Raw genomic sequence first — 16545 nt, forward strand, 5'->3', positions numbered from 1 at the left:
CATGAGGATTTTCAATACTCGCACCTGTTAAACTCTCGCAGGGATGATGGCATTGGAAATGCAGACGTTTTGTCCACTGCCGTCTACTGGATACTGTGATCTTCGGTAGGTGAAGACGGCACACTTTGATCTTTGCTACCCGAGAGCTAACTTACAATGCAACTTACCATAGGCAGTTAGCTTCAATTAACAAAGGGACAAGATGTGTAAATTGGTACTAGTGGGGCTTTCACCTCAGGTCTAGATTTTTGCATGAGGATTTGTGGTATTGCTGCCAGAGTTTCTGTGTCTGCGGTTCTGAGACCAGTAATTGATGGTGCATCTCCCCAGTTGCTTGCTCTGTAAAATTACGTTTCAGTTGACCATTATGATCCACCATGCGCCTCCAGTCCTGCAGGAGCCACATTACGCAACAAATGTATACTTCTTATCCTGGGGTGATGGGAAGGCATTGTTCAGAGGCACTGTTAAAGAGCTGTAAATCTTGGTCCTGGGTCTGGCAGTCCTGCCACCAGTTAGAAGTATCTTCTGCATTTGTACAGATGGTACGGGTTGAGAATGCTCCTTTCTTTCCCGCACATCGGGACAGCATTTTATCATGTGGTGAATTAATAACTAACGTCAGTTTAACATGTCAGAACTTTTGATCGGCGTTTCAAGTCCATGCCGCGAATAAAGCACGATGGTGTTAACAAGCGAGCTGTGGCGCAACTGGTTGGAGTATGTGCAAGGTACGCCAGCGATCGGGGCTCGAAACCCACTCGAAGAACCTCTCCGGAACTCATAAAGAGAAAAGTTGTAGTTTTATTAAAAAATGAAAGATTTTCTGTTTTGCGAATTTTTTTATGTTTGCGATGTCTGCTGAAAAGAAAAGTTAATAGCCTATGTGAATTTGTGGTTCAGCGCACACTCACGCACATTTTTACATTGACATAGTGTCGGGCTCAGGTGTCTGTCGAGAGAGAAGAGGGAGAGGCAGTCGTCCTCAGTGCCACATATAGGTAGGCTATAATGTAGTGAACTGGTTAGACGAGTGTGGGGGAGGGGGCATGATCGCACAAGACAATTGCTCTTCATGAAATGGATCTCACATACGGCTGTCGATTTTTAAATGTAGCCTAGGCCTACTACACCACTTGCGAAATCGGACGTGGCACATAGCCTAATTATTAGGCTACTGGATTTAATATAGCAAATCCATGGACTTTGTTCATCCTATATATACAATAAGTATAAAATCCGACAATCCAAAACGATAACGAGATCTCTCAGAAACGAAAAACAAGTTTGTTGAGTAGCCTAGTTCTTCCAACAATCTCAGCTTTTGCGTTTGATAGATAAAAGGCATCCTGTCCTGCTGTATTCCAATGAGAAAAAAAAACATCCAAGGTATAGGGTCACGGTAATGCAGAATGCATGAATCTCTCTCTCTCTCTTTCTCTCTCTTTCTCTCTCTCTCTCTCTCTCTCTATATATATAGACCTGGCTTTTTTACCAAATGGCGAACCTCGAAAATTATTTAGGATATAGAGCCGTGTCCATTACGCACTACAGTTATTTTTTAGGCTATTGTTTTATTTGAGTGTTTTTGTCTACCATGGCAAACATAGTTGAAACGTTCGCTCTAAACTTATGTATTGTTTTTAGAGAATATGCCAATGAAAATGGCACTTTGTAAAAACAACAAATTCTTAGGATTTGTCCTCTCACCTGCAGCAGGCCCATTCAAAAGCCCATCCACCTCATTTGCATTTGAAAGAGCCAATCACTAAAGTGACACATTTAGTCTGGAAAAAGTAGCAGGCTAGCCTACTTTATGAGTTTTTTTGACCCCTCTAATAAATTGCCTATAGGCCTACTACGATATGGAGGAAGGGCTGCCTAACTGTTCCCCCTAAGAGTTCTTTCATAAGATAAAATGTTTACGCTATTTAAGTTTAGGATTTGGTAGACAAGACAACCTCGGAAAAGTTCTTCAGATAAACATTTTTTTATTGAATTAAAGGAAAGAAAATGTATCACCGGGGTTTCGGGGCTTGCGAAGGCATTCGTTGATCTTATCGATGCAGTCCTTGCGGCCACTTCTCCCCATCGTAGGAAACTTTCTGTTTAGTGTTGACAACACAAAGGCCTTCACGTTGTGTGGCAGTGCTTGCTTGCCCTTCGATCCATCCCAGTTGGTGGTTTTGCACCTGTCCCTGAGTTATAGTCTTTATGAGTAAGCGCTTATGCTCTAACCGCATAATAAAAGAAGCACCTGCATTCCACAGCAGTGCTTATGACAAGGCTAACACCTGTCACTGAGCTATGGACAAGCAGTTATGCTCGAAAATTATCATAATAACAGACACACCTAACTGTATGGCTCTATGTTTAAACACATAAAATTAGCAAGCATTTCCTCCCGATAGCAGCTTTCTTTTTCTGTCGGTCCGCGGTTGCTTGGTCAATTGCGCAGCAAATTATCAGATCACCGGACCTAATTTTACTCCATGTCTCGCGGACCAGCAGCAGTCTCCACGTTTTGCGGCCCATAGTTTGAGAAACGCCGCATTAAAGTGTCATTTGGTTGTAGGCTATATGTTTAGCGATTTCTTTGTGTGTTTTTCATTGTAGTGTGTGTGCATTGAGTAGTTCCTTAAAATACGGAACAAAGAGCGTCCCGTAGCCTATCTGTTCAATACGGAAGAAGACTAACTATTACCTATATATTTCTTATAACGAAACGCGAAGAAAAAATACGAGGACTGACCGTCTCGTTTCTCCGCGTTTCCCCCAATACCATGGCGACAAAGAGAAATAAATATGATTTGACATTTAAGCTGATTGCTGACAAATTTGCCACACAATTCGGGAGAAGCAGCGGACAGGGGCGCCACCACAAGCAAGCACTTCTAGCCCAAATGAACATGGCAACGTTGCCTATGACTAAAGTGTCTAAGTAGGCTAGTCCTACTAATATTACATTTGATTGGTAACATGTTTGTAGCGCGCCAGTTTACCCATCCCCTACATCAAAACAGCTTAATCAATCAAAGAATCAGCTGTGTCGGCGTTAGGCTGTAGGCGATTTTCTATAACCATTTTCATTCATTTCAACAATGGTTCATTGAAACGTCGTTTGAATAATTTCGCCAGTCATCACCTTCATTGTAATGATTAAATGAGATTAAGGAGTCGACTATTGACGGATATGCGGTCTTCATCATTTTGAAATGCGGGATGAAACTTTCTGCCACCTGGTGGTTGTTTGGGTACATTGCCTTAGCCTCGAAAAAAATCGGCTTGACGGCCTGCGGGATCTCTTCGGGAGTCCCGCGGGAGAAGGTGCATTCTCAACCCGTACCCACTGTAGGTGAGTCTTGAATGCCCTCAGTAAGTTCTCCTAGCAACCTAGACCGGGCATCAGCATTCTTGTTACTCTTGCCTGGTCTATACTTGACTGTAAACCGGTAGTTGGCAAGCGGTTTCACCCAATGTTGTTCTACAGCTCCCAGGTTGGCAGCAGCAAGATGAATAAGAGGACAATTATCAGTGACCAACTCTATGGTGGCCCCAACAGGTGTCTCATTTCAAGACCAAAAAAATCAGTTTGAAGGAGCTATAATTTTGATCATTCCTTTCTGTGGGATGCAAACTAGCAAAGGCTATGACTTGCTCCTGTTGGTCATGTACCTGGGCCAGCACCTAGGCTCTCAAGACTGGCAAGGCTCAAAGTGTGATGTATGTTAACCATTATGAAGACAGGTTTATTTATTGTAGCCTAATGAAGCAACAGGCAGCAAACACCTAATAGTACCTCACAAGACACAGGAAGGAATGCACCTACTTGACAGTTTGAGGAATGGGCCACTCTAGACTATGTGGGCCTAACCTATGCAGAGCACAGAGATTCCAACAAATTTTCGCTGGAGCCTAGCACCATATCAAAGATCGCTAGTCAACAATCATATTATGAGTTGTAAGTGGTTCTCTTTTCAAAAACAAAATGCCTCGCAATATTTTGGCGCACTCACCGCATTGGAGCATCATTTTTTAATTTTATCTCTGGATCCGTCCCGCTCCCATTGATTTCTATGCTCTATGCCTCTATCCCATCCCTATCACGTTGCCATCAGTGAAATTGACTCCATACCATGGGACTTCTGCGGGAATATGAAAATTTGTCGTCCTCTAGTGGCTACCTCCTTGACTGATAACATGTTGCAGGTAAGCTACCTGTTTCAACAAATTGCACTTCTTTAAATTTTAGACCATGATCATGCAATTTATGGAAAACCTGCTCCAGATGGTGCAGGTGGCTGTCAAAGTCCAGGGAGAATACATCCACATCATCCAAATAGATGAAGAGGAAATCATGGACCATGGATCCCAGGTACCTCTGCATGGGCCTCTGGAAAGTGTCTGGTGCATTTCAAAGACCAAATGGCATCCAGTCAAACTCAAAGAGGCCCATGTGAGTGGTGAATGCAGTCTTCTAGTGGTCCTGAGAGTCCACTTCAATTTGCCAGTATTCACTGGCAAGATCCAGGGTGGAATACCTTTGTGCCTTCTTCAGCCCAGTGAGCAACTCCACCAGGGACCGTCCCACATGCCATTCTCCATCCTGTTACTCGAAAGGTTCCACCAACACATGGTGGACCATCTTTGGGCTGCAATCTCGTAGGTTGGCCCAAACAATCATCTCTGATTCTGAAGGGATCAATACAGGTGGTTGGCAGGGTAGTCTTCCAGTCCCTTAGAAGGGAATGGTGGGTCTTTCAGCTGTTACTCTGGCAGATGGAAAATACTTGCTCCCAAGCAGCAGGTGACTGGGAAAACTGGTTACTGCTAACCAATAGCTCAATACACACTCAATGTGAACAGCACACTTCAGAAATAAGTGAATACAACAATGCACACAAAAAGACAATACTACTGTCCCGTTTGCTCTGCTAAATTATCCTGGAACTAAAGAAGAGTTGACCCATGACACATACACACACAGTTGGAGAAGTGAGCTCACTGGGAGCACACATACACACCCAGAGCAGAGGGCAACCCAGGGAGCAGTTGCGGGTTTGGTGCTTTGCTCAAGGACACTTCATCAGAAAGTGGAAGAGTGCTGTTTAATCATTTCCCCCACCCTCATTTTCCCTACCAGTCCATGATCAATTCGGTCATCCTTTGTATTGATCACTAGTTCGATTCTGTAACCAGTAGGCCACTTTAATTGTTTGTGCAGACATCACAGTGTTGACCGCAAACAGCTGTCATTTTATTGTACCTTTAATTTTGTATATAATTATGACCTCCGTGCAGCGAAGCAGCGGTCATATAGGTTTAGTCAGAATTGTTTTTTTTCTTCCAGATTTTCTTTTTCTCTTAAGTAATTTTACGTCAAGGATTCAAAGAAAACCAGGGTGACGTTCTTTTTTTTTTTTTTTTAATCCGAGCACAAAACTGCCCAATATTGGAGGTGTAGGATCATTATGACACCCTCTGAATCCATGCCAACTTTCATGGAATTCCATTCATGGGGGACATTCATGACAAAATCATTTGTTAACATTGTCATTCATCATACACCTCTGCCGTAATCCTGTAGCTGTTCTAAATTAGTTAACATTACCATCTAACACTACGGTGATTTATTACATGCTAGCAACCACCATCATTACATCGTTTACCGTTTACACCCATTAGCTATCCATTTCACATATTTCATTGAAATAATCACACAACACATGTCTTTATCTGTACGTGTATTTAGCTTAACATTTGTAACAATTACCATATCGTTATTATGTTTGTCTCACTGGTGTCTCGTCTTGTGTCCTTGTTTGTATTAGAGAATGTTTGCCGCGATTGTGTTGTTTAAATTGCCGTCTAAACTTCGGGGTTGACAGGAAGTGACCTGAAGTTTAGATATTTATTATTTTCGCTGTTTTTATATATTAAATTGAGCGATGGCGAGTTTTATTCACACTGGAAATTCCTAGCTTATTTGGAGTGTATTATGGCTGTATTAGCTTTTCTATTGTATTTACCTAGAACACCCCTGCATTTTGTTCTACTGTATATTGGTATGTGCCAATTTGAGTGGTGTTTCTTAGGCCTGTTTATATTGTGTCTCACAGTCATTTGAGAGAGCAGGAAGTGACAGGACATGGGTCCTATGTGCTCTCCGTGACTTGCTTAAGGTCAGTTTTATTTTCATCTTCATTGATTCTTATTATGCTTTTTGACTATCATGTCAATTTTTATTTCATTTATTGAAAGTATTTATTTTCTTTTTCTTTAATTTCATTATCTTTATTGCCATTATTTGCCTTATTCGAGAAAGGACAATAAAATCCCATCTTATCACTTACTACTCGTCTCCTCCTGAGTGTGAACCACCTTGCTCAAGACGCACATCCACATCTACCCTCAACACACATTCACAAAAACATTTAAAAAAAAAAACACACACACAGAAACACACACAGAAGCACACATACGCAAAACGCAAAATATTTTTTGAATCGCGAAAAATATTTAAATCCAAAAGCAAGATTTTTGTGTTCAAAGTCATATTTTTTTGCTTGCAGTTATATTTATTTGTTTGCTCAATATTGAAACAAATGTAATTCAAAACACACTCCTTTACATACACAAAAGTAGGGGACGGAGTAGGAGATGGACTGGGCTGGGCAGAGAATCGCCATGGGCACTGGGCAGAGGTCATATTTTATACCGCTCTGTGGTACTTCTAGTTTCATTACATGACATTAAATGATATAAGCTGATAGGTGAAAATGGTAGCCTATGTGTGTCATTGTTCACTTTAAAGTTGAAAAAGAATATCTCCTGTTTATGGGTTGGATCAGAGCCATGGTTCTATGCCTCCTCTGGGAAGCTTTATTGATTAACTATTGTACATTTAAGAATCTACTGTATAACTCCACATGTTTTTAATGGTAGAATGTTGGTAGGTCGGGGGCAGCCTGGCCTACTGGTTAGGGCTTCGGACTTGTAACCTGAGGGTTGCCGATTCGATCCCCGACCAGTCCACAGCTGAAGTGCCCTTGAGCAAGGCACCTAACCCCTCACTGCTCCCCGAGCGCCGCTGGTTGGGCAGGCAGCTCACTGTGTGATTCACCTCACTGTGTGTTCACTGTGTGCTGTGTGTTCACTAATTCAGTTAAATTGGGTTAAATGCAGACAACTGAATTTCCCTCACGGGATCAAGAAAGTATACAGTATGTTCTATTCTACTCTAGGTTTTCATATCTGTATTGAACTTGTACTCAAATAAAGCTTGATGGGTGGATCAGGATCATAAATAAACTTATTTATTGTAGATGGTAAAATAGTAAAAGCAAAGAAAATTAAGTCTTTAACAGTCAGACTGCAGAGTCTCAGGCTATTTCTTAGTTGCTGGTTAAAGATGGTTGACTTGGCACTCTGCAGAGGTGCGAGTCCAGTCGCACTGTAGATCCATCTCAAGGCAATGTCCCTGAGACAAAACAATAGACTATATGCATGGAAGGCTGTTCAGGTACCTCATGTGTTTCCGGTGGTGCCAGGTGTGCTTGAACCTGCCGCTATTGTTAATGTAATTAGTGTCTACACAGACCTGCTTGGTTGTTGCACCTAGTGAATTGGCACGTTACGATGTAAAGATCTGTATGCGTGTGTTAAAATTGTTATCATTGGGCAAACCATATCCTCAGTGTTGGGAGTGAACATGTAAGGAGCAAAACATAACACAAGATGCAGTTACAATGCAGCTAACGCTCCACCGGAAACAAATGAGGAATTTGAACAGCTGTCCGTGCATATTATATAGCCTATTACTGAACTAAACAAGAAGTATAAATCTGCCATGTGGCAGATGTCCCCAATTGTACAAAACCAGACACGACCATGAATGGGAATAATAAGGACAGAGAGCCCACATTTATTTATAACTAGACCAGGCCAGTGCACCTGTTTTGACTAGAGCCACAAACCCCTAATTGAGCTTGTGGCACCTGTTAACTAAATATGTATGTAGCTGTTTGTGTAGGACACCCAGGGAAAAATCCACTAACACATATGTGTGCATGTGTGTTTTCAATTAGTCTGCGTGGTCACACCTGGGTCATGTACAAGTGAAGATACATCTGCACAAGACACACACAAGAAACGCATCAGAATACAGTCAGAATACCTCAGAATGAATTCTACAATAGCAATGGAAGATAAGGAAGTAGATGTTATAGGAGAAATACATAGTCCCTTCAACCTTAAAATTAAAATGTCCCTTCAGAGTGAACAATGTACCTTCAACATTAAAATGTGTGCTTAACATCTCTCTGAATTTGTATTTGTTGCTAAAATGTGAATTTTAGTACAGAATACACTATTAAATCACCTTTTGAGTTGCCTGTCTTTATTTAGAACATAAAAATAACCTTCAAGACAATATTTCCAATGTTTTAAAGTTAATTAACTCGGATTGACTTTTCTACCAAAGACTTGCAAAATTTTCAGTCTTAAATGTTTAGTCTGTAGGCCATAAATAATTGGATTTAAATGGGCAGGTATAACATGAAAAAGAATAGCAATAAGTTTTCTTATAAATTGGTTTTCTGGGAACCGATGCATGATGATAATAATGTATCCCATCAGCAGCATGATTAAATACAAAACTAAATGACTTGCACACGTTTGAATGGCTTTGCTGTTGAGCTCTGCATTTTTCTTTGTCCAGCATATGACAGCAATTCTAATATATGTGACGGCAACGGTACCCATTGATGAGGAAAACAGCAGTACAGTGTAAAACAGCCCATATATGTTATTAATAGAAACATCCTCACATGATAATTTGAACAAGGATGCATTGTCACAAAAGGCGTGCTTAATGAGCGATCTACAACGAGACAGTCTAATTGTGAGGCTAAGTAATATACCCACTAATACAGCTGAAAAACCCCAAGCACACACAGACAAAGTCACAACTGCCTTTGTTGTCATTATTGAGCTGTATCGCAATGGATTACATATAGCCACATACCTATCAATGGCCATTACGATTAGTATGGTGTGTGAAGCAGAGCCGTAAGTGTGACTGAAAAATGCCTGTGTAACACATGCACTATATGAAATGAACCTCTCTTTAGAGACCATGTCTAACAGTACACGTGGCATTAAGATTGTGTTACCTAGAATATCATTGACAGACAAGTTGCAGAAAAGTAGATACATAGGTTGGTGTAAGCTTCTTTCTGCAACTATGATAACAAGAACACCAATATTGGTTATTAGCAGTGCAATGTAGACAAAGAGTAATGTGAAAAACACCGGATATGTGGATGATTCAGAAATTTCTAATCCTTCCATTGTAAGAGTGTTACTAGGCATATAATAGGAAATATTTTCCATCGTTGCACGTCACCTGTGGGAATAAAGTCATATCAAGACAGCATTTTTTCATGAAGGTTGTAAAAATATGTATGTGTTATTGTGTCTTCTGTATTACCTGGCTTGATATGATATAGGATCAGATATACAGTAGTACATTTATGCTTTGTAAAATTGGATACTCATCCCAACTGTTCTGAGATACATACCCTGTAGATGTTGCATATATACTGTAGGGGAGCATGAGAAATTTGGTCACATGACTAGATCATAATCTTGATTTGTCGAAAATGAGCCAATGCCAGTGATCCAAGTGAGCCCAGCCAGTGATCAACACTTAAAGTATAACTCTCACCAAAATACATTTGTGAATGTATCCAAGTCAAACTTTTACAGGACTGAAGACAGCTCAGCAACCAGCCACTGCCAGAAAGGCAAGCCCCTCCAGTTGGATGACGTATTATAATGTTTTTTGGGCACTTATCGGGCATCTATTTTGTCAGAAATGAGTGTGCGCAAGGCTTCATTAAAACCTTCTTTAGTGGTGAGATTACAACACATGATTGGTACGATGTATTCACATGTCATCTTTTTTTGCGGCAGAAACCTAAGTTTCCCCACATCAAAAAGAGGTAGCCGTGGCCTACTGATTGTGGCTTCGAGGTGGTAACCGAAGGGTTGCTGGTACGATCCCCGACCAGTCCGCGGCCTAAGCAAGGTACCCTACCTCTCACTGCTCCCCTGAGTGCCTCTGTTGAGCAGGCAGCTCACTGCTCCCTGTTAATGTGTGCTTCACCTCACTTTGTGTTCACTAATTCACTGATTGGGATAACTGCAGAGCCTGAATTTCACTTTTTTACAAAGATGAGACTGCAGTCGATGTACTGTATGCCAAACATTGATAGGTGTAATGACACAGCACTAGAGATTCATAAGCGCAGGTGAAAAGATTTTAGGACCCTCAACGCTAGCCTATATAATATTAAACATACTGTAAGCCCTTAAGATATGATTTATAGGCTACGAAACTTTCTGATTACGGTTTACGTAGGCAACTGACTGATGTTAATACTACAGTAACTTATGAAACACAAAAAGTATAATTAATAACTATAAACAATATGATTTATAATCATTTTCTGAGAGTTTATTTAGCTGGGGTCAAATTGACCCCAAGGATAACGAATGTCAGTGAGATTTGAGGGTAACATTGACAACATTTTTGCCAGCATATAAATCAGGATTATAGCCTACTTAGACAAGAAAATGCTTCGAAAAGCATAATCGATTCAAAGCATGCAGGTCGCCGTTAATTTCTTTTCTGCGTTGTCAGATAAATCATCTGTATACCCAAACTTATTCTTTTTTTGTTTATTTGTTTTTTGTATAAATGTGGAGCCTAGGGTTACAGTTACCTCAGACAGTCTCATCTGATCTGGAACTTGTTGTTACCTGTCGCGCGTCACTTGGTTGCCCGTGGCAACCAGATTTAGTTGACTTTGGCAGCCAAAACGTCAAGGGCCATCATCCTTTACTAGCCAAAGTGGCAAATTTGGCAATGCAAGCTGCGTGTCAGCCATGGCAATGGACTCCACATCAGAGAAACCTGGGGACACACTAGATCAGTTCACTAGGCTCATGGTTTACCAGGTAGTGGATATCGTCTATGTGGAACACCACAACAAACTAGGCCCTGTTGCACAACAGCAGCTAAGTGCAGGACATCCATCCCCTGTGCTTGGTCCAGCAGTGACTATGACTGTTTGGTCACAGTTCTATTGCTCAGGCTGCTAGCCAAAATCAAGAATCAACAAACTTCCTTGGCCTATGTGATCTCTCAGAGAGTCTCTCTGAGTTCAGCAGTGCCTCAGGAGCATCTTCCTCATTCAGATACCAAAAAGAGGCAGAAAAAGGTGGCTGCACTAGTGATTATTATGGTGTTGTTGCTGATGATGTGGTTCAGTGTGTTGCACACTGGACATTTAGAGAGCCCTGCCCCTCGTACTACATCTAATGAAGTTGCACCTGCAAAGTGACAAAAGCTCCTGAACCTTAAAGATGTACACACACACACACACACACACACACACACACTCTCTCTCTCTCTCTCTCATATGCATGCACACACATGAAATATTCCTTTTCTACTCATACTGTTTATTTGTTCACTTTCTGAATTAAAGTAATATAGAGGATATAAAATAGTTGCTTGTTAAACAAAGGCAGTTAAGTATTCCCATACACTGTAACTCCAGTTACATGAAATTGTATTTAGAAAAGTAAGCAGTAACCTAACTTTTACACTAGAGGGAACTAAAGGGTGATGTGTCAGATAATGACGGAAGATTAAGTGAAATGCCATGGTGATCACTAGAAATATGGTCCCCTAAGACCTGTCCCTGTAAGAACAGAGATGAGAGAAGACAAAAGTCAGAAAGTCTGACAAATGCACTGGTATTTATTTAGCAAGACATGATACGCAGCCATGAGCAAACTGATGATTTTCCAACGTTTAACAAAGGCATGGGGTTCAGCCCACACATCATGAGCGAGGGTTCAGAAAGTAAGTCCTGCCGAGCGTTTGATCCAACCATTTATTAAACCAGCTCATCCTAATTAGCAGTCAGGTAGATAAGATCATCAGTGATATCACCTGTGTTAAGTGCACAGGTAGAAAGAATATGTGGCAGGACTTTTACTTTCTGGAACCGGGATGTCCGCCTCCGGAAAAGGATCATTTCCATGACTGATCAAAATGTCGGCAACAGAGTTCATAATGCAATATAAAGATTGCCAAGTCTTGTTTGTAAGTTATTAATTAGTATAATGACTTGATTGTATTACATTATGTCATAAATGTATGCATAAGTCATTATTACAATGACCTTCATAAGTGTTACCAAAATGTCTTTCCATTGTGTGAAGATGTTTCAGTCATTTTATACATTATTACAATAATAACACGCAGGAAAAGATCATAAATTAAATCTTAAAAAGTTTTCTGAAATATCGCATACATAAACGTAAATACAAATACAGTGAGTAGCCTACATAAAGTTAAAAAAAGAGAACAATGAATGAATGAATTATACCAAACAAATATGTACAGATTGTTCACATTAAGCCTCTATATACTAGACACCTTTCTGCAGAAAATCTGCAGAATTCTATTCCTTAGAGACTTTGTTTGCATACCATAAATGATTGGGTTTAAATTGGCAGGCACAACATGGAACAATATATAGGCCAATTTTCTCAAATATGGATAATCTGGGAAACGATGGAGAATTATAGTAAGGAACCCTGTCCACAACATAATCATATATACTAATAAGTGACTAGCACATGTCTGTAGAGCTTTGTTGTTGAGATCCTTGCTTTTTTTAGTCCAGCATATAATAGCAATCCTAAAGTATGTCACAAGAATGCTTCCTATCGATGAACCAAAAAGTACTGCTGTAAAAACTAGCCCATACAGGTTATTAATGGACACATCGTCACACGATAACTTGAACAATGATGCATTATCACAATAAGCATTAAGAATAGTGGATCTACAGCGAGACAATCTGATTGTGAGGCCAAGCAAAATAGACACTAATATAAGTGAAAAGCCCCAGGCAGAGACGGACAACATCACAATGGTCTTAGTTGTCATTATTGCAGTGTATCGCAGTGGGTTGCATATAGCAACATACCTATCAAAGGCCATTATGATTAATATCATATGTGAGGCTGAACCAAATGTGTGACTACAGAATGCCTGGGTGGCACACTGAGCATATGTGGTCCATTTTCTTGGCTCAAACATGTCAGCAAGCAACCGGGGGAGTAAAACTGTATTGCCAAAAAGATCATTGATTGACAGGTTGCAGAACAGAAGATACATGGGTTGGTGTAAGGGTTTCTCTTTTATGATGAGTGTAAGCACGCCAATATTGGATATCAGCAGAGTGAGGTAAAAGAAGAGCACTGCAAAGAAGACAGGGTAAACGGATGACTCCGAGATATCCAAACCCTGAATTTCAAGTATGTCACTGTTAATAGAGTTGTTTTCCATTTTCATCAGTATGTTCACCTTTAACAGAAAAACTGATCAAAATAAACAGTAAAAAAGGGGGAAACACATAGTCAGTTCATATAAACCAAACATGGATATAATAAATGTAAAGACAGTTGAATAGTTATTTACCATTATGCTAATCCAGGACCTTGAAAATCATTATGCATCAAAGTGCGGGTGATACATTTCTCTTCATCACTGGTTGAGTCACTAACCATGACTGTGATAAATTTTGCATTGAGTACATTTATATAGGTAATTATTTTTGAAGACCTCCTATACTGTACACTGGAGATATTATAGGCCATGGGATTTTAGTCTTTAGCCAATCAAAAAACTCTACCGACAATGTCACCAAAAATGGCTTTTTACAGATTTTTAATTAATTACTTTGCAAAGATTATGCATCAATCAAAGTGTGGCCTATGATTTTATCATCTATATCTTCTCAAATGAAGGTCCAATCATAACCAAGCTTGTGCACATAATTAGCGGAGTTCCTGATATAGGGGGTGCTAAAACAAATTCAAGTGAAATTTGTTATGCTTGTTGTACCCTTATAGTGACATTCAAACTAGCGTTAAATCAGGGTAAATCAGCGGTAGCATGGAATCAGCGGGCACGTTTGAGCTAGCAGCACGGCGCAGATCTGGCTGAACGTAAGGCATGTTTGTATTGCAAGACTTTGCAAGATCTTTCAGCACTACAAGATTGAATGCACCCTCTGATTTGACGCCAGCGGAACACAAAGCCAGGGATTTTTGCTTCCTTGAGGTCTTGTTATGACCTGTTAATATCTGTACACTTTACAAGTTTACAACACTTAGGTTTGTCTGTGGAGTCCCTCACCACACTACCACAGAAGTGTTGTTATATTGTGGCCATTGTCAGTGTTAGTTTTTTTGCCATGCCAGCTGTCCCTTTAGCTTTCACTATAAGCCCAACCAGTGTTAATGCAACAATGCATTAATGCAAATGTTTTCGGTCCCATTCAGACCATCATCAGTGCAATTTGTACTTTTCACCACTTGATGGATAAAAAAAATCGACTCCTTTGCATCGGCAACACTGGTCATTCATGGTCATTTTTCAAGGGGGAGAATATTTATGCAATCCCTTGATTTGCATTCTTTCAATTAACGTTACATTGTGGAAATCTGCTTTCATTTTGACATTAAAGGAACACTTCACCGTTTTTTCATATTAAACTACGTTATTCGCTTAATTAAGATGAGTTGATACATACCTCTCACGTTTCAATGCGTGCACTCACTGGCTCTGGTGCGCGGCGCAACTTTGATAGCACTTAGCTAGCCCAATGCGTTCATTAGGATCCAAACAGATATAGTTATCCCTCTTGCCTGCTTAGAAATGCACCACGTTTTATTTTGTCTCACCATACTTGGTCGTGTGACTACTCGTGTAACTGCATTTTAATAGGAAAAACATGTAGATGTTTGGTCACTTCTAACTTCATCTCTGTTTGGATCCTAATGAATGCATTGGGCTAGCTAAGTGCTATCAAAGTTGCGCCGCGCGCCAGAGCCAGTGAGTGCACGCATTGAAACGTGAGAGGTATGTATCAACTCGTCTTAATCAGGGGAATAACGTAGTTTAATGTGAAAAAATGGTGAAGCATTCCTTTAAAGAGGTGTTTTGTTAATTGTTTCAGAAAGGGCCAAATCAAATTGACCAAGATTCTATTTACAAAAGCAATAAAAGGGGAAAATATCCAAGGGGTTGAACACTTTTTATAGGTAGCCTACTGTACTGTATATCTCCACTGGCCTTGTGTGTGCTTGTCTTGTCTTGGCTCTTCTTCTCAAAGTAGTCACAACAATACACATATTTCCAAGGTTAATTTAAATAAATGCAAAACATATTAATTTGTAAAACAGTGAATACATAAGTTGTATTAGCTCTTTAAGTGTAATGTCAAACGAATAGACTTAATTGCTTATTTTATGATGATTTGAACTACCATCAATGTTCATGTTGTTAGTATTTTGAGTATTCCAAATGGTAGTGTATTTTTGTTGTATCAATACTTCACAGCATTACAGTCACCTCCACAATTGAAGGAAATTAAGCGTATAGAACCCTGTTTCCTAGTCCCTGTATGAGAGTGGCATGCCACGATAGAGTCGTGACCTTGATGTGAACTGTGATGATGAGCATAAATAATGCACTCTCAACTCTTTCAGTCCGAAAAGTGTCCAGCTGTGGCCTAGCTACCAATAAATTAACAACAAGAGTTTCTGCTTAAGCGGGTGTTTTTCTGTTCTTCATCTTAGTTGTGCACACTTGCTTCTTCTTCTTGGGTTGAACTGAACATGACATATGTGCAATAATATTGAACAAGAGGGAACAGACAAGCCCATTGGGCAAGGTGGTACAGTATATCCATTAGCAGTGGTGAACCCTGTATAGATTTCCAAGCATTTGAAGGAGAGAGAATTTTCTTTTCACTCTTCTTTTACAAAAATAGATTAAAATACTTTATTTGAATGGCTTTATCATAGTTCAAGAGATAAAAGAAAGATAGCTGAGTGATAACCAACTTGTAACAGCCCTCTTCCTCAACACACTGTTTCCCCTTTTGTGTACAGAAAAGCCTTATTGCAAAAGCCTGAGTGGCAAGGAAGTGAACTCACATGTAGCAGATACAGAGAAAGACCACAAGGTGGCTATACACTAAACACACAAAATATGGGACCAGATACATACAGCTCTGGGGGAAATTAAGAGACCACTGCACATTTGAATGACCATCAGCTCATTTGACGTGTGGTCTCTTAATTTTTCTCAGAGCTGTACATTGCAAAGATAGTTACAGAGATGGATTTAAATAAATTTCTTCACTTAGTCCCGAATATATTTTGGCCTGCATATTGTATATAAACGGGTTCTTTCTATTATAAGAACTTCGGTCTATCAGCACCCCAAATGTTCTTTTTGATACTTTCCAGACCTTCAACCATAAGACTATCTGGATTGCTGTTGTGCATAATGTGAGTGTTTGGTCATATGATGATAAATGGGCTCTTCAAATGGCATCATGTTCAGAAACTCCTTAAGCCATTTCTAAGCCTGGCCTGTATAAACAGCCA

General features: G+C 40.0%; 2 protein-coding genes across 2 annotated transcripts; both read right to left on the reverse strand.

Moving 5' to 3' along the window:
- Positions 1-8454: 8454 nt before the first annotated feature.
- LOC134099602 (olfactory receptor 52E4-like) lies at positions 8455-9393 on the reverse strand. The gene has a single exon (XM_062552535.1). It carries the CDS (start codon positions 9391-9393, stop codon positions 8455-8457), a length of 939 nt encoding a protein of 312 aa, XP_062408519.1.
- Positions 9394-12499: 3106 nt separating this feature from the next.
- LOC134099623 (olfactory receptor 52E4-like) lies at positions 12500-13432 on the reverse strand. The gene has a single exon (XM_062552563.1). The coding sequence runs from the start codon at positions 13430-13432 to the stop codon at positions 12500-12502; it is 933 nt and encodes a 310-aa protein (XP_062408547.1).
- Between the last annotated feature and the right edge of the window lie 3113 nt (positions 13433-16545).

This window comes from Sardina pilchardus, chromosome 13, assembly GCF_963854185.1.
Source record: "Sardina pilchardus chromosome 13, fSarPil1.1, whole genome shotgun sequence".
In the NCBI taxonomy this organism is placed as follows: domain Eukaryota; kingdom Metazoa; phylum Chordata; class Actinopteri; order Clupeiformes; family Clupeidae; genus Sardina; species Sardina pilchardus.